This window comes from Terrapene carolina, unplaced genomic scaffold (genome assembly GCF_002925995.2).
Source record: "Terrapene carolina triunguis isolate 2854851 unplaced genomic scaffold, T_m_triunguis-2.0 Scaffold714, whole genome shotgun sequence".
NCBI classification, from domain to species: domain Eukaryota; kingdom Metazoa; phylum Chordata; order Testudines; family Emydidae; genus Terrapene; species Terrapene triunguis.
The window spans coordinates 22,089,690-22,116,271 of NW_020665065.1; the positions used below are offsets into that span (position 1 = coordinate 22,089,690).

The 26,582-nt window shown below is 43.3% G+C and overlaps 1 protein-coding gene across 2 annotated transcripts in view; it reads left to right on the top strand.

Annotated features, from left to right (window-relative positions):
- Positions 1 to 26,582, top strand: part of EIF4G3 (eukaryotic translation initiation factor 4 gamma 3) — a 399,442-nt gene that overhangs the window by 220,897 nt on the left and 151,963 nt on the right. For both annotated transcript variants that reach the window (XM_026659916.2, XM_026659925.2), the window contains exons 10-11: positions 3,989 to 4,095; positions 7,991 to 8,113. In XM_026659916.2, coding sequence (XP_026515701.1) covers positions 3,989 to 4,095; positions 7,991 to 8,113 — 230 coding nt within the window. The remainder of the gene's footprint in view (positions 1 to 3,988; positions 4,096 to 7,990; positions 8,114 to 26,582) is intronic.

Genomic DNA, 26,582 nt, shown 5'->3' on the forward strand with positions numbered 1-26,582 from the left:
ACTTTTCATTTTAAATTCTAATGGGATCCACGTACCTCCCTTGCTAGGCTTCAGATAGAGAGGGGCACTGTCCATTTAGTCCACCCAATTCTTTCTTTGGGGGAGAACCCAGGGCTGGGGCGGCAGGAGGTGCAGGTGGGGGACAGAGCTGGGGCAGCAGAGGGTGCGGGTGTGGGGGGGGGAAGAGCCCAGGGGTGGGGCGGCAGGAGATGTGGATGGGGGCCAGAGCTGGGGCAGCAGGAGGTGCGGATGGGGGTAGAGCCCAGGGCTGGGGCAGCAGGGGAGTGCAGGTGGGGGCCAGAGCTGGGGCAGCAGGGGATGTTGGTGGGGGACAGTCCAGGGCTGGGACAACACGGGGGTGCAGGGGGAACCAAGGGCTGGGGTGGGGGGCAGCAAAAAACCTAGAGCTGGCTCTGTCCCTACCACTCACAGCAAGCTGCAGCATGAGGTTTCAGTTCCACACTCCTTCCCCCTCCCTTTCCTGTTAATTGCGGCCAAGGGAATGCTGGGAAATGTAGTTCTTTCCCTGCTCCAAGGCTGGCTCTTTCGGCGGGGAGCTAACCAAGGAACTACAGCTCCCAGGGACCCCGGTTGGTTCTCAGCTCCTATGTTGGATTCTTGCGCCCCTGCAAATTTGCCACCCCAAGCAACTGCTTGCTTTGCTGGTGCCTAGAGCCGGCCCTGCCCGCACTCATGGCAGGACTAAGTATTATCTAGAGCATCCCTGGCAGGTGTTTGTCTAACCTGCTCTTAAAAATCTCCAATGATGGAAATTCCACAGCGTTCCTAGGCAATTTATTCCAGTCCTTAACAACTCTGACAGTTAGGAAGATTTTCCTAATGTCCAATCTAAACCTCCCTTGCTGCAATTTAAGCCCATTGCTTCTTATCCTATCCTCAGAGGTTAAGAAAAACAATTTTTCTCCCTCCTCCTTGTAACAACCTTTTACGTACTTAAAAAAAGTTATCATGTCCCCCCTCAGTCTTCTCTTTTCCAGACTAAACAAACCCAATTTTTTCAATCTTCCCTCATAGCTCATGTTTTCTAGACCGTTAATCATTTTTGTTGCTCTTCTCTGGACTTACTGTAATTTATCCACATCCTCCCTAAAATGTGGCGCCCATAACTAGACACAATACTCCAGTTGAGGCCTAATCAGTGCAGAGTAGAGCGGAAGAATTACTTCTCGTGTCTTGCGTACAACACTCCTCCTAATACATCCCAGAATGATGTTCGCTTTTTTTGCAAGAGCGTTACATTGTTTACTGATATTTACCTTGGGGTCCATTATGGCCCCCAGATCCCTTTCTGCAATATTCCTTCCTAGGCAGTCATTTCCCATTTTCTATGTGTGCAACTGATTGTTCCTTCCTAGATGAAGTACTTTGTATTTGTCCTTATTGAATTTCATCCTATTTACTTCAGACCATTTCTCCAGCTTGTCCAGACATTTTGAATTTTAATCCTATCCCCCAAAGCACTTGTGACCCCTCCCAGCTTGGTATCATCCACAAACTTTATAAGTGTACTCTGTATGCCATTATCTAAATAATTGATGAAGATATTGAACAGAACTGGACCCAGAACTGATCCCTGCAGGACCCCACTCATCATGTCCTTCCAGCATGACTGGGAACGGTTTTCTAACCAGTTTTGCACCTACCTTATAGTAGCTCTATCTAGGTTGCATTTGCCTAGTTTGTTTATGAGAAGGTCACGCAAGACAGTGTCAAAAACTTTACTAAAGTCAAGATATACAACATCTACTGCTTTCCCCTTATCTACAAGACTTGTTACCCTGTCAAAGAAAGCTATCAGGTTGATTTGACATGATTTGTTCTTGACAAATCCATGCTGACTGTTACTTATCACCTTATTATCTTCTAGGTATTTGCAAATTGATTGCTTAATTATTTGCTCCATTATCTTTCCGGGTACAGAAGTTAAGGTGACTGGTCTGTAATTCCCCGGGTTGTCCTTATTTCCCTTTTTATAGATTGGCACTATATTTGCCCTTTTCCAGTCTTCTGGAATCTCTCCCGTCTTCCATGACTTTTCAAAGATAATCGCTAATGGCTCAGATATCTCCTCAGTTAGCTTCTTGAGTATTCTAGGATGCATTTCTTCAGGCCTTGGTGACTTGAAGACATCTAATTTGTCTAAGTAATTTTTAAGCTTGTTCTTTCCCTATTTTTAGCCTCTTCTGATCCTACCTCATTTTCACTAGTGTTCACTGTGTTAGATGTCAAATCACCGCCAACCTTCTTAGTGAAAACTGAAACAAAGAAGTCATTAAGCCCCTCTGCCATTTCCACATTTTTTGTTATTGTTTTTCCCCTCTCATTGAGTAACGGGCCTATCCTGTCCTTGGTCTTCCTCTTGCTTTTAATGTATTTGTAGAATGTTTTCTGGTTACCCTTTATGTCTCTAGCTAGTTTGATCTCATGATATTGTGATAGTGACTTACATTTATAATAGTACACTTATCCCAAAAGTTTACAGTGATGTCACCAACCCTGGATTGTGTTATCTTTGAATGAATTGAGCAGTAGGAAAGGGCTGATCATAAGGGAGACAATTTCAGTTTATATTTCTGAAATCATCACTGCAGGAGAAATAAAGAAAATAAATGTGGCAATGGCTCTCTAATTCTGATACAGTAACTTGGAGAATACATGGTGTAGCTTTAAGTTTTTGTTTTTCTGTTGATTCTCTTGTCTGGCTTTTGAATCCCTTCCCACTCTCCTGACAGCATTTTCCTTTCTTTATTTTGTAGTTTGAAAAAGTTGTTGTCCTGGTTTCTTTTGTGTTCTTTGAACTGGTGTGATTTCTTGCCACATGGGCTGTAGTCTTTCAGTCCCAGTCTATTCTAACGCTGCCTTGTCTGCTGAGCTTCAGTGTGCTGAGCTGGTAGGCCAGAGATGATAATCTGCAGTGCAGCCGTCTATAACACAGTTAGTGCTGTTTAATTCCAGGCAGGCAGAGAAGGTCTAGCCAAGGAAGAGGATGCCAGCGCATACAATAGGTGAATTGAGATTTGTCTGTATCATGCATTTATCTCCTGCTGTTGTTTCCTAGATGTGTAGGTAGGCCTGGGATACTATTTATCTCCTCACTGAAAGAGTAAGCATGGTGCTAGGGGCTGATCAGACTATTTGGAGTCAAAGAAGCTGAACTTGAACTTGTTTAATTGTGGCTGTTAATATCAGATAGCATATAGTTTAAATTTGAAAGCCTTCTTTATCACAAGAGGACAGGATACATAGCTGCTTTTACGCAACTGTGCTGTTGCCTTTTGGTCCAGCTGTGTGACACATGTAACTGCTACTGGCCTGAGAAACTTGTACTATGTGTAGCTGCTAACCAGCCATGATCCAAATATCAGACAAGCCGACGAAAGTCCAGTGTAGACTAACTGCAACTTCCAGGGAATAGTTTGGTTATGGCTTTCTCTACACTGGATAAGAGTCCAGTCTTGTTTCTTTAATTCTATGTAGATTTTTTTCAGTGCTTGAAATAATCCTCACAGGTCTCGCAGCTCAATAAAATGCAAGGAAGGGCAGATTTTCCTTTCTGTTAGTGTTGGCTGATTTCAGTAGTATTTTCAGTGCCTCTAGAAAGTTGTCAAGTATCAGAGGGGTAGCCGTGTTAGTCTGGATCTGTAAAAAGCAACAGAGAGTCCTGTGGCACCTTTAAGACTAACAGAAGTATTGGAGCATAATCTCTGTTGCTCTAGAAAGTTGATGAATGTGGCCATTTCCCCAGTCACATGAAAAAAGTGGAATAGTGACTCTCTCCAATTGTTATGTTGTGATGTCATATTCTGATTTGATAGAAGTGCGGAAGAAACTGCACATAGGCTACTTAGAAAATGGAGATTGAAACTGGGAGGGAGGATCAGAGGGCTGTCACTCACTTGCTGCTCTTCACTTTACTTCATTTACAAATGAACTGAATATGTGTTTCTATCTTGTTGTGATTTCCTAGGAACACCGTTCTACCCAAGTCAGCCAGTGTATCAGTCAGCACCCATCATAGTGCCTACACAGCAGCAGCAGCAGCAGCCTCCACCAGCTAAAAGAGAGAAAAAAACAGTAAGAACCTACTCTTCTGGTACTTTCTTTATGGATCTCCTAAGTCTGATATAGCAAGGCTGGGACATTGAAGGGGACACACTGATATAAAATTCAATATTAAACTCAGATTGTTACTCCCTCACCCTTTTGTAGGTTTTTTCCCCTTCCTTTTAGCTCCTTGTTAGGCCTGGTCCACACTAACCCCCCACTTCGGACTAAGGTACGCAAATTCAGCTACGTTAATAACGTAGCTGAATTCGAAGTACCTTAGTCCGAACTTACCGCGGGTCTAGACGCTGCAGGCAGGCTCCCCCGTCGATGCTGCGTACTCCTCTCGCCGAGCTGGAGTATCGGCGTCGACGGCAAGCACTTCCGGGATCGATCCCAGAAGATCGATCGCTTACATCCGGACCAAGAAGTAAGTATAGACGTACCCTTAGTCTAGAACTTCTGATAATGGGCAGGGCATCCAGTAACAGTTGTGTATAAAGCTGGCTAGCTCATCTTATTTTTCAGTCTTCACAGTATTGAATTTACTGGGTGGTGGCTTCTTATTCTAACTGTAGTAAATGTGAAAGCTGCTTATTGATACTTCAATTGAGAAATTAATGCTTATTGATTACCAAACATGGTATCAATTTGTCTAGCTCAACATGTCTAAAATTGAAGAAATGGTAGGGGACAACTGAAGTAATGAAGACAGAATTCTCTTAAAGGAAAATATAAACATTGTTGAGAGTTGTTAGCAAGATAGGAAGGATTTCCTACATCTCAAAGTACAGGATATCTGTTTCTTTTGATTTCTTAAGATCAACTGTGACATTGGATGAAACTTTGTCTATTGAAATGGAAAAGCAGAACATTTAACTGGGTGGTACTGCAAGCAAGACAGTTTTTGTACCCTTGTCATCAACACATAGCTGTGATACTAAGTCCCTTTTCCAGGCCTTCAAGCCACTGTTCACCATCAGCTTCATTTATGAACAGTCTGTTCATTTTTAACATCCAAAAAATATCATAGATAAATCAGTAGTTACGCCATAAAAACCAATTCGAATGCAAAGACTTAAACTTGATAAGAAAGTTGCAGTCTTGTATGCTAATAAAATTATATTCAATATACAGTAGAATCTCAGAGTCACGAGCATCAGAGTTGCGAACTGACCAGTCAACCACACACCTCATTTGGAACCAGAAGTAAGCAGACAGACATGCACGTGCATACACGCACAAGCAAATACTGTACAGCATAAACTGCTAAAAAAAAACAAAGGGATCATTTTTTTAAAAAAAGACAACATAAGGAAACTGTTTCTGTGCTTGTTTCATTTGCACTAAGACGGTTAAAAGCAGGATAGTAAAATTTCAAAGCTGTATTAAGTCAACATTCAGTTGTAAACTTTTGAAAGAACAATCATAACATTTTGTTCAGAGTTACAAACATTTCAGAGTTACGAACAAACTCCATTCCTGAGGTGTTCATGACTCTGAGGTTCTACTGTAGCAGAAAATGAGAAGTTTTAAAAAATGATTAAAGCCCTTCTCCCTAGATATATTCTTCTAGACAGAATTAAACTCACAGGCTTACACTACTAAATGCTGCAATTGAAGAAACAAAGGAAAAATTGAAGGAAGAACTAAAAGAATCAACAATGATATAAATGCAAGATGACTGGTTGAACATGAGATATGATCCAGTAATTCTACAAGCATCTATACAAGGAAAATGTATTTTTTCTGCTACTGATTCCTTGTCTGGAAAAAAATGTGCAGATTATCACCTCCTGGTTGCTGTAGAGTCAATAAAAGAATGCAGAGAAAAGTATGACAAGGGAGGTGTTTTCCATTTTCTCAGACCGTAAAAATAAAAAGATTAGAAAACGTATCTGGTGCAGTGATCCTGACAAGCATATTTGTATTCAGTATACTCTTTAAACCTGAGAATGAAGTAAAATCTAACACAATACTAAAGCTCATAGTGCAAAGTCAAAAAGTTCTTCTGGACACCATTAGCCTATTACATTCTATATAGGTTCTCAGAATGCTCATCAAAGTATCTGAGCACCTTCTGATAGTGCATTAAACCATGTGACTTCACCACTTGTTTGCTTTCTCATCCTCTCATAGGGGGATATAGGGAGGGAACATGTAGAAGAATCATAGAAGATTAGGGTTGGAAGAGACCTCAGGAGGTCATCTAGTCCAACCCCCTGCTCAAAGCAGGACCAACACCAACTAAATCATCCCAGCCAGGGCTTTGTCAAGCCAGGCCTTAAAAACCTCTAAGGATGGAAATTCCGCCACCTCCCTAGATAACCCATTCCAGTGCTTCACCACCCTCCTAGTGAAATAATTTTTCCTAATATCTAATCTAGACCTCCCCAACTGCAACTTGAGACCATTGCTCCTTGTTCTGTCATCTGCTACCACTGAGAATAGCCTAGCTCCATCCTCTTTGGAACCCCCCTTCAGGTAGTTGAAGGCTGCTATCAAATCCCCCCTCACTCTTCTGCAGACAAGCCCAGTTCCTCTCCTCATAGTTCATGTGCCCCAGCCCCCTAATCATTTTCGTTGCCCTCCGCTGGATTCTCTCCAATTTGTCCACATCCTTTCTGTAGTGGGGGGCCCAAAACTGGACACAATACTCCAGATGTGGCCTCACCAGTGCCGAATAGAGAGGAATAATCACTTCCCTCGATCTGCTGGCAATGCTGTAGGAGCAGGATTTTATAATTGTACTATGAGAATTAATGTAGGATTTGAAAAGGCTGGATTTTGGTTTTTACTCTGTTGCTGCTGCGGATAGCTGCCAGAATTAATAGCTGCCAGAATTAAAGGCAGCTTGTCTGGCCAAGCTTTTCCGGTGTGGTTTACTACCTTCCGCAGCGCTTCCTTAATGGTGCGGTTCATGCGCTCCACCTGACCTGAGGATTGGGGTCGGTATGATATATGAAATTTTTGCTTGATTCCTAAAGCTTGTAACACTGATGTATAAACCTCTCCCACAAAGCCTCCCCCCGCCCCGTTATCGGAATCTATTATTTCAGGGGTACCATATCTACACGCCACCTCATTAAAAAACTTCTTAGCTACCACCTTGGTGCTATTCATTTTAGTGGGAACCCATGATGCACCAACGGAGTCTCAGGATCTGGCATAGAGTTCAGATTGATTTTATTGACAAGTTGCTAAGAAGTAAAAAAGGATTCCCAGTCCTGCCACATATTTTTTGTGGCCTTGGGCAATTCACTTAGCCTCTCTGTGCCTCAGTTGCCCATCTGTAAAATAAGAATAATACACTTCCTCCTTCACAGAGGTGTTGTGAGGATAAATCCATTAAAGGTTATGAGGTGTTCAGATACTGTAGTGATAAGGACCATATAAGGACATTAGGGGTTACGAGGTTTCTTATCAGAGTGTTCCCATGGACCTTTGCCTTTTTCTTTTGTATCAACATGGCTAGCATGTTTAGTCCTATGGCTAGTAAGTGTCTGGTAAATTTAATCCAGAGTAGGAATAACTATATCCTTAGTTAAAGGGTCATGCACCATCATGGACTGATTTCTTTTCTTAATTGTTCCACTATTCCTTTGGATTTGGGAAAGATTTTGAAGAGATGCTCACATTTAGACCTGATTGTGATGATTGATGAGTGCCTTATCATCTTGTTGATAGTTATTCAGATAAGCTTCATTTCTTTGTGCCCACAGAATGCCATCTTAAATCAGAGCCATGTCAGTTTGCAATTATAGGTCTGATTTGTGTGACATAGACTGACAGAGACTACACTGTATTTAATATTTAGTGTAATGGGAAATATATGACTTGTGCATGCTTTCCTTCTCTGTATACTCCCTAGCATGGTGTCTACTGGGAATACCCATTTGAAATATTTCTCTATTCAATTCTGTAGATCCGAATCCGGGATCCAAACCAGGGGGGCAAAGATATAACGGAAGAAATAATGTCTGGAGGAGGCAGCAGGAACCCTACGCCTCCCACTGTGAGACCCACCCCCACACCTACCCCTCCTCAGGTAGTAAGATGATGAGCTCTGGTAATGTCAGCCTTTTGTCATTAATATCTGCTGAACTTTGCTGTTTGCTATAGCCACTTTCTGTATTTTCCATTCACACTAGGTGCATCATCACCTCAGATATCTAAATGTTCCTTTCATAAATAGGCCATTTAAGGGTTATTATTAGCCAGTTTTTGGTAATTTTTTGACAAGCCCATATTCAGAGAAGAGTTGCTGTTACAGACTTCCTAACCAGCTTTTCCATGGCATTGTCAGGAGCTGTTTTTAAGCATTGTTACAGTAACTGCTTTGTTTCTAAAAGAAAGATCAAGGACAGGGTGGGTCCGCTGCTTAGTGTAGAAGGTGAGCTGATAGTGGAAGACGATAGGAAGGCAGACCTGCTCAATGCCAACTTTGCGTCAGTCTTTTCACAAAGAATAACATGTGACTGGATGACTAGTGAATTTACCATAGACAATATAGAGGAAGGGATGCAGATCGGGATAAGTAAAGGATACGTCAGAGATCTTCTGACCAATTTGAATGAATTCAAATCAGCGGGGCCTGATGCTATTCACCCGATGGTACTGAAGGGATTAGCTGAAGAAATCTCTGTGCCACTGGTAACAATATTTGCAAACTCATGCATGACAGGAGAGGTCCCGGAAGACTGGAGAAGGGCTAACATAGTGTCCATCTTTAAAAAGTGGGGAAAGGAGGAGCTGGGGAACTATAGACCAGTCAGCCTGACTTTGATATCTGGAAAGCTAATAGAAGAATGTAGAAAACATTCAATTTGTGAATACCTGGAGGATTAAGGGGTAAGCTCTAGCAGCTAATATGGAATTTACCAAGAACAAATCATGTCAAAACAGCTTGATTTCCTTCTTTGACAGAGTAACTGGTTTGGTGGATGGGGGAATGCGGTGGACATAATATACTTGGACTTCAGCAAGGCTTTTGACACAGTCCCACATGACATTCTGATAAATAAACTGGAGAAATGCAGGCTTGGCAGAACTTCCATTAAGTGGATATATAATTGGTTAAACAACCACAAACAAAGAGTAACTATTCATGAAATGATGTCAGATTGGAGGGAGGTTCCACAGGGATCTGTTCTGGATTTGGTATTGTTTAACATCTTTATTAATGACCTGGATGTAGGAATAGAGAGCATACTGATCAAATTGCAGATGCACAAAGCTGGGGGGGCGGGGGTTGGAGAATTGGGTTATAGATAGGGCCCTACCAAATTCTTGGCCATGAAAAATGCATCACAGACCATGAAATCTGGTCTTTTGTGTACTTCTACCCTGTACTATACAGATTTCAGAGGGGAGACCAGCGTTTCTCAAACTGGGGGTCCTGACCCAAAAGGGAGTTGTGGGGGTGGAGGGTTGGAAGGTTATTGTAGGGGGGTCACAGTATTGCCACCCTTACTTCTGCAGTGTCTTCAGCGCTGGGTGGCCAGAGGGTGGCGGCTCTTAGCCAGGTGCCCAGCTCTGAAGGCAGCACCCCACCAGCAGCAGTGCAGAAGTAAGGCCATACCATACCATGCCATCCTTACTTCTGCGCTGCTGCTGGTAGTGGAACTGCCTTCAGAGCTGGGCTTCCAGCCAGCAGCTGCTGCTCTCCACCAGCCCAGCTCTGAAGGCAGCGCCGCCGCCAGCAGCAGTGCAGAAGTAAGGGTGGCAATACCAAGACCCCCCCTACAATAACATTGTGACATTCCCCCCATACACACACACGATCCCCTTTTGGGTTAGGACACCTACAGTTTCAACACCATGAAATTTCAGATTTGAATATCTGAAATCATGAAATTTACCATTTTTAAAATCCTATGACCATGAAATTGACCAAAATGGACTGTGAATTTGGTAAGGCCTTAGTTTTAGACAACAAAATTAAACTCAACAAAGACAAATGTAAGGTGCTACACTTAGGGAAGAAAAATCAAATGCACGAATACAGAATGGGGGATAACTGGCTTGGCAGCAGCACTGCTGAGAAGGATCTGGGAGTTGTGGTGGATCACATGAGTGAGCAATGGCATGCTGTTGCAAATAAAGCAAATGCAATTTTAGGATGCTATGACGGGATCCTCGGGTGCAACCTGGGACTGTGGGACTGCAGTGCCTCCTTTTCTCACTATTCTGGGTAGTCTGTCTCAATGCCTTACTGGTGGCAAGCAGCAAACCCCTCTAGGTGCTGTTACTACTCAGTGCAACCACATGTGGAGCCCCACACTCACCTAGATTGCATGAATGATCCCCAAGCCACTCATGAATCACAGAGAGAAAGGCACCAGCCAAATCTCCCCAGCTCCCAGCCTTGTACTTTAGGAATATACCGTCTTCCACTGCTCAAAACCCTTTCTTGAGCAATGCAAGTTTATTAATTGGTTCACCACTTCATCAATAGAAAGTGGACATACACCAGCCTTTGTAACCTGAGCAGATTTACCAAGCATTTCAGTCAAACTCACTGGTAAGGATAAACATTAAAATAAGTGTATAGATTACAAAAAGTGATTTAAGTGATTATAAGGGATAGGCAAAAAGTCAGAGTTAGTTATCAAAGAAAACAAAATAAACAAACAATCTAAATCTTAAATCTGTAAGACACTAGGCAGTCTGTCGATCAAGCAGTTTTCTTAGCCGTTTCTCAGATGTTACAGTTCATAATGCTCAGGTTTCACCCTTGAAACCTGGGCCAGTCTCCTCTGTTGGAGTTTCAGTCTTCATTGTTGCTTGCAATGAAGGGGGGGGGAGGAGAGGGGAGAGAAAAGGCGAAGCATGGGGCCACTGTGTTCTGTTTTATGCCCTTATTCCTTGTGCTTGGAGAACATAAGTCCAGGCGTATCTGGTGGGCATTGCTGAGTCACCAGGCAAGCCTGAGCAATTCCCCTGGTTTGGCCTTGTGCAAGTGAGTCACTGAATTGTAACTCCCTTGCTGGAAAATGGCCGTGGATGGTTGTTCGACACCTGCCCACGCATTGGTTAGCTTCCTCATTCTTGTCTCTGGGGATCTAATATCTGGGCAGTTCCCCAGCTCACGGAATATTTTAGTGACAGCCATACAGCACAATCTCATAATTTCATACACAACAATGATATACATATTTAGATAGAACAATGGCATTTAGGAGATCATAACCTTTCCCATGATACCTCACATGTCATGCTTTATTTGAAATATCACAATTTTATATAAATGATGAAAATGGCGCTCCTCCAAGGTATAGAGTGTCACAGATGCATTAACAGAGGCATTGCTTGCAAGCCATGGGTGGTGATAATACTGCTCTACTCGGTGCTGGTTAGGCCTCAGCTGGAGTACTGTGTCCAGTTTTGGTCACCAGTGCATAGAAAGGATGTGTAGAAACTGGAAAGGATCCAGAGGTGAGTGACAGAGATGATCAAAGGGATGGAATGTAAGCCATATGAGCAACGGCTGAAGGAACTGGGTTTGTTTAATTTGGAAAAAAAGAGATTAAGGGGGGACATGATAGTGGTCTTCAAATACTTGAAAGGCTGCCATAAAAAAGATGGAGAAAAATTGTTCTATCTTGCCACAGAGTGCAGGACAAGAGGTAATGGGTGCTAACTACAGCATAACAGATTTAGATTAAACTTCTTAACTGTAAGAACAGTAGGAGATTGGAACAGACTGCCTAGGGCATTTTGGAAGCTCCTTCGCTGGAGGCTTTCAAAAGGAGGCTGGATAGCTACCTGTCTTGGATGGTTTAGACATAACAAATCCTTTATCTTGGCAGGGGGTTAGACTATATGACCCTTGCAGTCCCTTCTAACTCTATGATTCTACTCCATACAGGAGAATCTTGTATTTTTAATATAAAAATGTGACTATTCCACTGAAGCACTATAAAGGAGAGAAAAGTCCATATGGCACATTTATACTGAATTAATTTGTGTTGTCAACTATGTGCTTTAATATATCCTTGCAGTGTGACCAAGTTAACTTTCCTGTGGGAATCTTTATATAAGAATTTCCCGACTCCTATGTGCATATATTCTCAACCTTAAAATTACACTTTGTTAACCAACGAAAAAGAATAAATATCCTAAACGGACCCTTCTCACAGCTCTCCTCTCTTGATTTCCCCAGTAAAGAGTCAGCTGTCCAGCTTCCAATTGCTCTACCCGCTTGATTCTCCCTACCTCGATTTCATGTGAATAACCCACTGCCAGGGAGTGAAAATGACATTGATCTGATGTCCAGGGCTTGCTACATTCAGCCTCAAATCAGGGCCAGAAGAGAACTGCTAGACCAAATTTCAGAGTGGTAGCCGTGTTAGTCTGTATCAGCAAAAAGAACGAGGAGTACTTGTGGCACCTTAGAGACGAACAAATTTATTTGGGCATAAGCTTCCGTGGGCTAAAACCTACTTCATCAGATGCATGCAGTGGAAAATACACCTAACTGGAATTGATATGAGCAATCACTTGAAGAAGAACCATTTTTTCATGTTCTCTGTGTATCTGTGTATTTTCCTACTGTATTTTTCACTGCATGCATCTGATGAAGTGGGTTTTAGCCCACGAAAGCTTATGCCCAAATAAATTTGTTAGTCTCTAAGGTGCCACAAGTACTCCTGTTCTTTTTGTTAGACCAAAAAATCCCGGTAGCCCTGACATGTATTTGAAGTCCGTATTGTAATGAACTGCCATGGCTAGAGGTGTATTCTTTATACTGTTGAAAAATGACTTCCTTACCTTCACCTGCTCTCTTCCACATGTGCAACATACAGCTCTGAAGCATAGGGAGGGGATGCCTCCGTGCTTTCGTGCTAACATCAATGTTGGGAAGAAAAGCTGATTCTCTTTTTAGTGCTGGCTCCAGTTTAGGGAATAGATCAGAGGCATAGCCTGACCATCTCTCTGTCAGAGGACCAAGTTTTCAATTTCTCTGAGCTGTCAGAAGCAACAGCTGCAGCCTCTCAGTCTCTCCCTGCTTACTGGAGCTCTCCTTGGCTGGCCAACTTATTGCTCATTTTGCTGGACCTGGTGGTCTGGTCCTCAGAGCATTCTGCATGTAGAATCTTTTCCTCTAGCTCATAGCTTTGCAGGAATACTGTAGACACCAGCTAAATAGCTTTGGAACTAATGGGGGCGGGGGACAGGGGACGACACAATATGCACACAAGTATATTTTGTGATGGTATTCCCATAGAACAAACAAAGAGATGCTGATACTGTTAGTGATTATTTCACTTCTTGTTGTGTAAGAGACACTGATGCTGCTTTGTTGATTATGTTGCTTCACCAGGAAGTGTGACCCAGCTAATGAGTTGCATGGACAATGGATTCTGGAAAGAGGCATTGTAGCACTTAGGTTATTATCTTATACTGTCAGGTCACTTTGCTGCATTGAATCAGCTCCTGCTAGGCACAGGGAATCAGCTTTACTAATTGCATGTTATCTAAAAATAGGTCTTCCCCTAAATAGATTTATTGAAAGCATGGTATAAGGAGTTGTCTAGATGAGGGTTTCTTAACCCGCAAGTCAGGACCCAAAATTGGTTCACCAGAATGTTTCAAAGAGTTGTGTGGCAACAGGGCTGTAACCAGGGTAGGGTGAGTGGGGCAGCCGCCCAAGGTGCAAAGTTTAGGGAGGTGTGGAAAAATGACGAAAAAAACGGTAGGGGGCAGAGCCCTGCAGAAGGCATGGTATTGCCATCCTTCTGCGCTGGTGCTGCCTTCAGTGCTTTCCAGCCCTTTCTTTTCTCTGGCCGCCCAGCTCTGAAGGCAGTGCTGTCGCCAACATAAGCACATAAGTAAGGGAGGCAATGCCAGGCATAATACAGTATGGTGGCTGCTCCAGGCACTGCAATCTCTGAGGTCCCAGCACCACTCATATTTGGCCCAGCCATCATGATGGGCCACGTAGGCCAAATTTGAGTGAGTGGCATTGCAACCTCATGAAGGCAACCTCCACTCTCACAAATTTGGCCAGTTAGAGGGGCAGGACCAAACCTGAGCGGTGCCTCAACCCTGGAGGTTGCAATGCCCGGAGCAGAGAGCCAAGCCGAGCCAGCTCCACAACACAGGACCTGAACGAGCTGCCACTGTGGTATGAGTGCTGGGCAGGACATAATCCTCTGAGGACAGGACCCAACCAAAACCACTCCAGGGCCTCCACCCTCTGGCTATTTACTGGATCACAACAGGCCATGAACATTTACAAATGAGTCCTGAGCCCAAAAAGGTTAAGAACCAGTAGCAAGTTTTTTAAATTTTAAAAAGAAGCCATTTTTGTTGATCAAAAAAAACCTCTGAAAAATTTCATGAAGTGAAAATGCACCTTTTCTGTAGGTTTGAATTATTCAGGAAAGGCCATACCATATTTACCAAATTCTCAAAAACACCTTTGGGCTGATAACAAACATGAGAAATTTCAACCAAAAGGGTAATTTTTTCACACCAAGTTAAGTGGCTGAAGACATAGATTCACGAGAGATGTAGCTCTCATCAAAGTACAGGTATCACTGCCCGTGTGCTTTTGCACCTTTCCTGCTTTTTATATCTCGTGTCCTCAAGGCATTGTCTCATCGCAGTCAACATCACTGACTAAAGAAGATTTAGAAGGGATGCTCTTCAATGAACATATGTTGGGGAAGAGTCAACATGGTTTTTGTAAAAGGAAATTATTTCTCATCTACTAGAATTCTTTGAGGGGGTCAACAAGCATGTGGCAAGGGTGATCCGGTGGATATAGTATATCTAGATTTTCAGAAAGCCTTTGACAAGGTCCCTTACCAAAGGCTTTTAGGCAAATTAAACTGTCATGGGATAAGAGGGGAGGTCCTCTCATGGATCAGTAACTGGTTAAAAGATAGGAAACAAAGAGTAGGAATAAAAGGTTAGTTTTCAGAACGGACAGAGGTAAATAGTGATGTCTCCTCAGGGGTCTGTACTGTGACCAATACTGTTCAACATATTCATAAATGATCTGGGAAAATGGTTAAATAATGAAGTGGCAAAATTTGCAGCTGATACTAAACTACTCAAAATAGTTAAGTCCAAAGCAAACTGAGAAAAATTACAATGGGATCTCTCAAAACTGGGTGACTGGGCAATAAAATGGCAGATGAAATTCAGTGTTGATAAATGCGAAGTAATACACATTGGAAAAAATAATCCCAACTATATATATAAAATGTTGGGGTCTAAATTTGCTGTTACCATTCAAGAAAGAGATCTTGGAGTCATTGTGGATAGTTCTTTGAAAACATCCACTGAATGTGCATCGGCAGTCAAAAAAGCTAACCAAATGTTGGGAATCATTAGGAAAGGGATAGATAATAAGACAGAAAATATCATATTACTTTTATATAAATCCATGGTATGCCCACATCTTGAATACTGCATGCAGATGTGGTCGCTGCAGCTCAAAAAATATATATTGGAATTGGAAAAAGTTCAGAAAAGGGCAACAAAAATGATTAGGGGTATGGGACAGCTTCCATATGTGAAGGGATTAATAAGACTGGGACTTTTCAGCCTGGAAAAGAGACGACTAAGTGGGGATGTGATAGAGGTCTATAAAATCATGACTGGTGTGGAGAAAGTAAACAAGGAAGTGTTATTTACTCCTTCTCATAACACAAGAACAAGGGGTCACCAAATGAAATTAATAGGCAGCAGGTTTAAAGCAAACAAAGGGAACTATTTCTTCACACAACGCACAGTCACCCTGTGGAACTCCTTGCCAGAGCATGTTGTGAAGGCCAAGAGAATAATAGGGTTCAAAAAAGAACTAGATAAGTTTCTGGAGGATAGGTCCATCAATGGCTATTAGCCAGGATGGGCAGGGATGGTGTCGCTAGCCTCTGTTTGACGGAAACTAGCAATGTGGGATAGGGGATGGATCACTTGATGACTACCTGCTCTGCTCATTCCCTCTGAAGCAGCCGGCATTGGCCACTGTCAGAAGACAGGCCGCTGGGCTAGATGGACCTTTGGTCTGACCCGATATGGCCATATTATGTTCTTATGTGTTTCTTTATTACTCCCAAAGGAAGTCCAGTTCAATGATGTGAGGCACCACCTTTGGATGAATATGTTTCCTGCATAGAACTCTCAATCCCTGCTGACCCAGGGAGTAAGAAACCATACTGGGACTTAGTCCTAAGACTCTCATAGCACCGCAAATTGTTATAGCTAGCTCACTATAGCTGACCCAAATTGGGAAAATCCCATTCCCTCTAACAATTCTTATTCTAAAAATTCCAATACTTATTGTAAGCAATAACAGACCCCCAACTATACAAAAGATTCTGTAATACTCCACATATCTGTAGCACTTTTAATTCCAAACGTTTAATTCCGTAAAATACTTCACAAACTGAGCTCTAAGTAGTTCTTACAATTTAAAGCAAGATTAAGTATAGAAGGGAGCGTATTGCTCCAGAGGAAGGTCGCTGTAGTTATGACCAGAAGTAGGCATAATACATCCAGGACTACTATGGGGAGCACATTCACCAGCAATAGTTACTACATCTCCCCCAGAGATGTACACTGCATCCTTCCCCTGTGCTGCAGAAGTTCTGCCTCCTTCATGAGTGTGGGGAGAGGCTTACTACGCTTACTAAGGACATGTCTACACGACAAACTTTTATCGACGTAATTTACGTCGACATAAAGCTGACGCAGTTAGTGCATTGGTTGTACATGTGCATACTTGGCTCCTTGCATCGAAGCTGCACGTACTCACCAGGAGTCCTCCTGGAGGAGGCCAGATTGCTGTGGGACATAGCGAGAACCAATTCAATGTTGTTGTTCAAGGAGCAGCTGCAATTGGTGGAGTGCCAATTCTGGGGCCGAGAAATGAGCACTAACTGGTGGGATTGCATCATAATGCAGGCTTGGGATGATGAGCAGAACTTTCAGATTCACTCCTGGATCTGTGTGCTGGGCTCGCTCCAGCGCAGAAACACCAGAATGAGAGCTGCACTGACAGCGGAGAAGCGAGTTGTGATTATACTGTGGAAATTTGCAATGCTGGTCAGTGGGAAATCATCTTGGAGTTGCAAAATCCAGTGTGGGGGCCTGTTGTCATGCAAGTATGCAGGGCCATTAATCATCTCCTGCCATGCAGGACTGAATTCCAGCATGTGCAGGACATAATGGATGGATTTGCAGCAGCGGGCTTCCTGAACTGTGATGGAGCAACAGATGGCATGCATATCCCTATTTTCGCACCTGACCACCCTGCCACAGAGTGCATCAACAGAAAAGGCTACTATTCTGTGGTTATGCAAGCGTTGGTGGATCACTAGCGAGGCTTCACCGACATCAGTGTGGGCTGGTCAATGAAGGTGCATGACACATGCATCTTTAAGAACACAGGATTGTTTAGAAAGCTATAAGCAGGGACTTCTGTTCCCGACTAGTGGATTACCATTGATTATATTAAAATGCAAGTAGTGATCCTAACTCTTACTCCCCTGTCTCATATAGCTGTACATTGGCCACCACGACAGCACCAAGGAAAGATTTAACTACTGGTTCAGCAGGTGCAGAATGACAGGTGAATGTGCTTTTGGTAGATGAAAGAGGGTCTGTTGTTGTTTACTCAAAAGATTGAATCTCAGTGAGAAATGTATCCCAATGGTTATAATCACCTGCTGTGTCCTGCATAATGTTTATGAAGCAAAGGGGGGAAAGTTGCCACCAGGGTGGAGGGCGGAGGTGGAACAGCTGTTTGCTGTGTTTGGACAGCCAGATACAAGAGCTATCTGAAGAGCTCAATGTGGAGCTATATGGCTCAGAGAGACTTTGAAAGAGCACTTTAACAGCGAACCACAGTAATGCGTTGTGGCATACTGTGCTCTACCTGGTCCTGCAGTTTGAGGGCCTGTTAGGAATTGCGCAGGGCCTGATGCAGATCTGTGAATATTACACTGACAATGCACCTATTCATTTTGTGGTGCTTGCTATGCATTTATGATTATGACACTGTCACTGAGCCTATGAGTTGGGTCACAGTGTACAATAACAAGTAAGTGGGTGCTTTCATTTCCGCCAGACATTCTGCAGCATATGTTGGGAACGAATAAAGATGAATTATTTTCCAAAGAATAGAGTTTTATTGAGTCAAAAATTCTGTGAAAGTTAAAAGGAAATACATGAAAAATTAAATAAATTTATGGAACAAAGCTTAAAAATGGTGAAGGAACATTTATATCCATTTTAGATACCCATACATCAACTGTGGCTCTCTCAGGTCAGTGAATGTGAAGCTGCAGTTGTCCTTATTGTTCCCCAGTGTGGAGTGATGGGGGGTAGGGATGTGGCACCTGATGCTATGTGCTTAACAAAACAAGAAGCCATGGTCTCAAGTTGCAGTGGGGGAGGTCTAGGTTGGATATTGGGAAACACTGTTTCACTAGGAGGGTGGTGAAGCACTGGAATGGGTTCCCTAGGGACGTGGTGGAATCTCTATCCTTAGGTTTTTAAGGCCCAGCTTGACAAAGCCCTGGGTGGGATGATTTAGTTGGGGTTGGTCCTGCTTTGAGCAGGTGATTGCACTAGATGACCTCCTGAGGTCTCTTCCAACTCTAATCTTCTATGATTCTATGTGGAATGTAGGGAGGTGCTATATGGGAGTTCTCCATGGACTGTAAAGGGAGGCAATCCCAGGATTATTGACCCTGTAAGTCTGGAAGAGTTTGCAGCATCTGTTTGCTGCTGGTGCATCTCCCTATCCTTTTCCTACTGGGACTCTTGGGTCTGTCTCCTAGTCGCTCTTTCCTTCTCCACCCAGTCTGCAATATTCATCCTCCAGGCCTTCTGCTCACTGGCTTGCAGGATATCACTGAACATGTTATCTTAAGTCCTCTTCTTTTTCCTCCTTAACTGGCTCAGGCATTCCATGGGTGTGAAGGGGGAACCCCTCCAGGGGCAGCAGCCATAGATAAAACACCCAGAGGTACCATTGTCGTTATAGTCACAACAGAAAGCAAACGTTGATACAGAACTCCCTTCTCTTGCTTTCCTAAAATTTTAAACGAGACATGCTGATTGAGTCTTCTGCTTTGGAGTGCTTGTGCACAGCACCATGCACAGCACCAGCCATGGTGAGTACGGCCCTCCAGGGATGAGGGAAATGAGGAGGGAATTGCTCAATTGCATGAAACTGTATAGGGCAATGGCAATGAATACTGGTACCGTTTTCCACAGGGGGTGGGGATTTTAGCTGATATCTCATTCTTGAGGGACAGAAAGCATAGCTGCTGCTGGTGTCCCGAATCCGCCCAGGCCTTTATGCCACTAGCCTGTTGACTGCAATGATGCCTGCTGATGTTATCTCCAACTGGTGTGGGAAAGTGACTTAATGTGGAGGGAAAAATAAGGCTGCCATTCCTAGAAACCTTCAGGAGAGGATTGCAGAGGACCTCCATGAAAATTTCATCGAGATATCTCAGAAGAGCTCAAGGGACTACATCCCTGTGTATGTAAACAAAGTGGTCCGCATGCCCTCCCCCCCCCCCCCCCCCACAACTTTACAGGATGAGGAAGAGGTGGAGCAGGATGGGGGACATTATACCAGGGGGTATAATGAAATACCAGGGGGTATATCTGCTTGAAAAGCAGATAACTCTACCTCTCTTGTGGACCGCTACCTCTTGTAGTATGAGTAAATGAATGATAAGTTAGTAGCTGTGTCCTGCTAAATTGGGGCACCATCACTGTAATGGGAAGTAAATTTACACATTTACCCAGAGTTCCTTCCCCTGTATCAGGCTTGCCTGTGCTCGACTGCCAGGATTGACTTAACTGCAGTGGAGTCTCAAACAGGTCTTGGCTCACAGCATAGCTGGACCTCCTGGTATAATGTCCCCCATCCTGCTCCTCCTCCTGCTCCACCTCCTCCTCATCCTTGCTGTTCACACCAGGGACATGTGACTCGGGCTTCTCGGTATCCACGGTGGTGTGCAGGGTGATGGTCAGGTCTTCACCAAATATGACATGCAGCTCTTTGTAAAACCCGCAGCACTGAATTGACTTGGTCTCCCTGGCCTTCTGATATGCTTGCCATGGTTCCTTTGCTTTCACGACGCACTGCTACCGATCCCTCTTCTACCCATTCTGCATCCCCTATGAAGTCCGCTCGAAGATGTCCATGTTTCTACAGCTGGTCTGTAGCTGTGCTTGCACAGCCTCTTCTACCCACAGGCCTAGGAGATTCAATATCTCCTGTTTACTCTAGGCTGAAGTGCATCTTGAACATGTAGCCAGCATGATCAGCTGGGCAGTTGCATGTACCAATGGAGAGCTGCTAGATGTGCTCACCAAGCTGGACAATCAGGAAAAGGCATTTCAAAAATTCTCAAAGTTTTAAAAGCAGGGCTTCCAGTCTCCATGGCCCCAGGAGTTCACAATTGTGACCAGAGCAGTCAATGTTGGGCATTGTGGGACAGCTGCCCGGAAGACTGTTATGGTTGACATAGGAAGTGCAGTGTCTACAGTCATGCTGTGTTGTCCTCAGTACATTGACCATGGCTCAACGCCCGCTCAAGGAGTTAGTGTTACTATGTTGACATAATGGATAGCTTACGTCAGTGGGAGACATATTTAAGTGTAGACACATGCACAACTAGGTCGACGCAAGGTGGCTTATGTTGACCTAACTTTGTAGTATAGACCAGGCCTAAGTGGACCTACGTTGGGGAAAATAAATTTGGTCCTGGATATGTAGGAATCACATTGCTGAATTTCAGCAATGTCTAAGACAGCACTGCAACTGTTTACCCATTGTTACGATACTAGATCGGGGAGGGCTCCGGCTGGGGGAGCGGGCTCTGGGGTGGGGCTGGGGATGAGGGGTTTGGGGTGTAGGAGGATGCTCCGAGCTGGGCCTGAGGGATTCGGAGGGTGGGAGGGGGATCAGGGCTGGGGCGGGGGGTCGAGGTGCAGGGGGTAGATGGCTCAGGGGTGCAGGCTCAGGCCGGCACTTACGTCAAGCAGCTCTCAGAAGCATGTCCCCCCCTCCGGCTCCTATGCGGAGGCGTGGCCAGGCGGCTCTGCTGCGCGCTGCCCAATCCGCAGGTGCCGCCCCTTCAGCTCTATTGGCCGCGGTTCCCGGCCAATGGGAGGTGTGAGGGTGGCGCTTGGGGAGGCGGATAGTGTGTGGAGTGGAGCCCCCTGGCTTAGGAGCCAGAGGGGGTACATGCCCCTGCTTTTGGGAGCCGCACAGAGTGGCCCCCGACCCTGCTCCCCAGCTGGAACGCCGGAGTGGGGCAAGCCCCAGACCTCACTTCGCAGCAGGAGCTCGAGAGCCGGATTAAAACGGCTGGCAGGCTGGATGCGGCCCGAGGGCCGTAGTTTGCTCACCCCTGTTCTAGATGGTGATTTAGGACAGGAAGCACTGAATACTGTATTCCAGTTGAAACCGCAAGGAGAAGGGATGTAGAGTGAATGTAATTCCCAAATTCCAACTAATGTAATGTGGTTTAGTTAGTGTGTAGAACAGGGATCCGGGTGCGAGGATAGAACTCTTCCCAGATGTAAACAACAAGGAGTCTGGTGGCCTTAAAGACTAACAGATTTATTTGGGCATAAGCTTTCGTGAGTAAAAAACCTGAAGAAGTGAGATTTTTTACCCACGAAAGCTTATGCCCAAATAAATCTGTTAGTCTTTAAGGTGCCACCGGACTCCTTGTTGTTTTTGTGGATACAGACTAACACGGCTACTCCCTGATACTTTCTTCCCAGAAGTGCCACTGACTGGATGTGCGATCTTGGCCAAGTTGCTTCCCCTCTCCGTACCTCCATTTCCTCATCTGTGATATGGGGATACTACAATTGGTGCATCTTGTGACTTGTGAGGTTTAATTAGTTTGTCTAATTCTCTTAAAACACTTTAAGGTTTTTGGATAAAAGATACTATTCAAGAGCAAGTATTATTATTATAATATATATATATATATTATAATATATTAGAATATATTATATTTCTGACAGGTAATTAAGACTTTTCATTTACCAGCCAAAAACCCCACACTTCCAATAGTGAAATACAAACTAATACAGGCTGAGGCATATGTTCAGTACAGACTTCTAGGCAGGGATCCTAGTTTTCTGGGATAAAAAACCCAATATTCTCCAATAAAAAAAAATAAAAATCCCTGATTTTCCGCAATTAAAGTGAAATGCTGAACTTTAATTTCCCTAACGACAATATATATATATGGGTATCAGTTGAACATAATGTTTTATTGGTATATTTACAATTTTTAAGCAACTTTGATGCTTACCAGTGCCATCAATCAAAATAAAATAAAATTAATAGAATTGCAATTTGTATTTCTTACATCTACCAAATACTTCTATGACTGTATTCTATATTTTCAGAGAAAAAAAATTTAAATACACGAAAACCCTGGAATGATCCAGTCACAGTGCATTTTCTTTATTGTTGTTGATTGCCCTACTGTTTCAGCCTCTTGTTTTTGTTTCTTTTCATTCAGTTTATGTTTAGCGCTTTCCATGTGTTCTACAACTGTCTGCCTTTGAATGTAATCTACAGCCTTGCTGCGTACAGAACAGCACACTACTATCAACGTGAAATTTGTCATAGAATCATAGAATATTAGGGTTGGAAGAGACCTCAGGAGGTCATCTAGTCCAACCCCCTGCTCAAAGCAGGACCAATTCCCAACTAAATCATCCCAGCCAGGGCTTTGTCAAGCCGGGCCTTAAAAACCTCTAAAGATGGAGATTCCACCACCTCCCTAGGTAACCCATTCCAGTGCTTCACCACCCTCCTAGTGAAATAGTGTTTCCTAATATCCAACCTAGACCTCCCCCACTGCAACTTGAGACCATTGCTTCTTGTTCTGACATCTGCCACCACTGAGAACAGCCGAGCTCCATCCTCTTTGGAACCCCCCTTCAGGTAGTTGAAGGCTGCAATCAAATCCCCCCTCACTCTTCTCTTCTACAGACTAAATAACCCCAGGTCTCTCAGCCTCTCCTCGTAAATCATGTGCCCCAGCCCCCTAATCATTTTCATTGCCCTCCGCTGGACTCTCTCCAATTGTTCATATCCCTTCTGTAGTAGGGGGACCAAAACTGGACGCAATACTCCAGGTGTGGCCTCATCAGTGCCGAATAGAGGGGAATAATCACTTCCCTCGATCTGCTGGCAATGCTTCTGCTAATACAGCCCAATATGCTGTTGGCCTTCTTGGCAACAAGGGCACACTGCTGACTCATATCCAGCTTCTCATCCACTATAATCCCCAGGTCCTTTTCTGCAGAACTGCTGCTTAGCCAGTCGGTCCCCAGCCTGTAGCACTGCATAGGATTCTTCCTTCCTAAGTGCAGGACTCTGCACTTATCCTTGTTGTACCTCATCAGCTTTCTTTTGGCCCAATCCTCCAATTTGTCTATGTCACCCTGGACCCTATCCCTACCCTCCAGCATATCTACCTCTCCCCCCAGCTTAGTGTCATCTGCGAACTTGCTGAGGGTGCAATTCATCCCATCATCCGGATCATTAATAAAGATGTTGAACAAAACCGGCCCCAGGACTGACCCTTGGGGCACTCCGCTTGATACTGGTTGCCTGGTGACATGGTCTTTAGGGGTGATTTTTAAAGTTTTCGTCATCTTTTCATAACTTTAATTACTCACGTCTGGAGGCTGAAGTGAAATTTGAGATGCATTATGTATCATTGGGTAACCTCTATACGCCGGAAACGAAAATCAGCTACAAGTGTGGGAGGTCGTGTGCATTGAATAGATGACACTGGGACTTTCAGTAAAATTTAGTTAATATATGTTTTAATTTTTTCACAAAATGTAAAAGCTCAAGATTCTCTGTAAAAACACAAATTCTGCATTTTTCCGCGGCAAACGGATTTCTAGGATCCCTGCTTATAAGGAAGAGCACCCTTTACTGAACCAAAAACACCCTGGGTTTTCCTAGAGAGTCTCTCATCCAAATGGTGACCAAACCTTCTTGCCTTGTATGTTTGCTAGGACAACAACCCAAGGTGGAAGGTAATTGCATTGAGAAGTTCTTTTACCATCATAAGTCATAACAGTGATACTTGAGTAGTTTACTGCTAGATCCCCTTTGAAAATATTGCATTTTCAAGCTGTTCACCTTATGAGGATGATTTATTTTAATATAATTATTTTTGTTTTATATTCTATGCATCCGAAGAAGTGGGCTGTAGCCCACGAAAGCTTATGCTCAAATAAATTTGTTAGTCTCTAAGGTGCCACAAGTACTCCTGGTCTTTTTGCGGATACAGACTAACACGGCTGCTACTCTGAAACCTATTTTTATGTATATATTTACATTGTTTTAATTCCCACAATGTGCTTTTCAGCCCTCTAAAAAAACATGGTTCCTTCCTAACCCAAATCATTCACAGATTTTATAAATGTCTTGTCCTTCTCCAGTCTCATTTGGCTTCTGTCGCTTCTGGTCCCATTCTCCCTACTATTTTTCTACATAGATTTTTTTTTTTTTTTTTTTCAAAAAATGAAGCTGATAATCCAGGCAGACAGTGAGGAAAGCATTACTGAAATCAGTTAACCTGTAAAATGTCTTTTATTTGGCTTCATTCAGGCCTGGCTGTAGTATAAATATAGTTCTTCACCCAGGGCCTAGCCAGCTTTGTCAATTTCATTTCTGGAAAACTTAACTGTTCCCAAGAAACTACTAGCTCCCCTTTGCATTATGTCTGTTTACCAGTCTGCCTTTTTTAACAGTAATTTCTTATTGCTTGTTTCTGCTTTTGAGTTTGAATGATAGGTGTGTATAATGTAATATTTAGAAGGGCATTAGTTTCTTCTTCAATAATGGTCAGACATGGCAGCCAAAAATTGATATTTGCTGAATTTTTTTAAGCGTACACCTCAAATATTGTCTCTTCAGTATACCAATAATGCAAAAAGAGCAGCAGCAGCTTCACAAAGGCTTGATCTTCTTTAGTCCCACTGGAAGAGAGAAAGAGATACTGACATAATGGCCAGGAGGTACAGAAGGGAGGAGCAAGTGGCTCACCATCATGCTCACCAAACCACATTTTCCCCACACCTGTCCTGTAGCCTGCAGAGGCTTCTTCACAATTCCACAGGATTTGGTAGGTCTAGACTTGGCATACTGGGATATGAAGCCAATTTCTGTGACATGCTTCCTTGGGGACAGAGTGAGTTTCCAACAGGATGTCAGCTCAAAAGTTAATGTTACTGAAAGCATCTGAGTTTCACCCTCATTTCCATAAGGAGTATGGCCTTTAGTTTAGTAGGGAAAACTCATATGATGAAGTTTTCAATACTATGAAGATTTTATTAATCTGTACCCAAAACCTCTCTTTCCAATGAAGACTCCGGCAGTGTAGTGTGCACATCACAACTTCCTTTCAGTGTTATAACCTGTGTTTGATTGTGTATGCATCTATCCATTATTTTTTGTTGGACACTGCGTTGCAGCTGTATCGAGCTGTACACTCAGAATGTGAAAACAAGACAAAAGTGAATCTTTCCCAGACTTCTTTTATTTTGCTAGGTGCCAGGATGGTTTCTACTTTAAAGAATTTGGAGAGAGAATTTTTCTTTAGACTTCCGTTGCAATTTTCAACGGAGCCTAAGGGAGTTATGTACCCAAATGATATTTAATTTCAATGGATGTTGGGCACTTAGCTCCCTCCAACTCCTTTGAAGATCCCAGCTTTTTAGTATATCCCATCTGAGGTGTCACTGAAGGTAGATATGTAGATGGGAACTTCGCATTGTGAAGCTATTGGATCAGATATTAATATACATTGCAAAGCAAAATTATGGGCTTTTAAAAATGATAAATGTTAAATTTGTTGCATTTTTTTCTCCCCGTGTGGTTTTTGGTTAGTGCCTTAAGAAGGATTTACTGATAGGAACACTTTCCCTCCCCCATCTACAAAGTAACTTGCAAAAGAGCCTTACTCTGAAAAATTGGAATAGGTTTGGTATAGTCATTTATAGTTTCATAAAAAGTTTCTGTTAGATTTCTGAGGGGAGATGCTGGCTTTTGTGGCTTTATGAAATCTCCGCAAATACAGCCCAAATCCAGAAGAGCATCTGCTTTGAATGTTTTGCCAGAGTGAACATTTGTCCTGTCAGATAGATGGTGGTAGTGATGGTGAAGATATTTGTTCCCTCTGAGATAAGCTGTACCTGGAATTTCCTCAGTCCTGGTCAAGTGGCTTTCTGGCCACTTCTAAATTTTTAATCTGGCCATTTAAAAATATGTAACCTTTATCAGTCCTGCTGTAAACTGGGTAGGGACCAGTTATTCCTGTTCACCTTTGAGGGTGAAGAAATATAATTTTATTTCTCATATCATTATCAATCAACAGGTATTATACATAAGCCTCTTTTGTAGAAGATATTAGATATCTTGCATACATGTGCACACACAAATATATATCCAATCTAGATTATTTTTCTAAATTTTGATTACA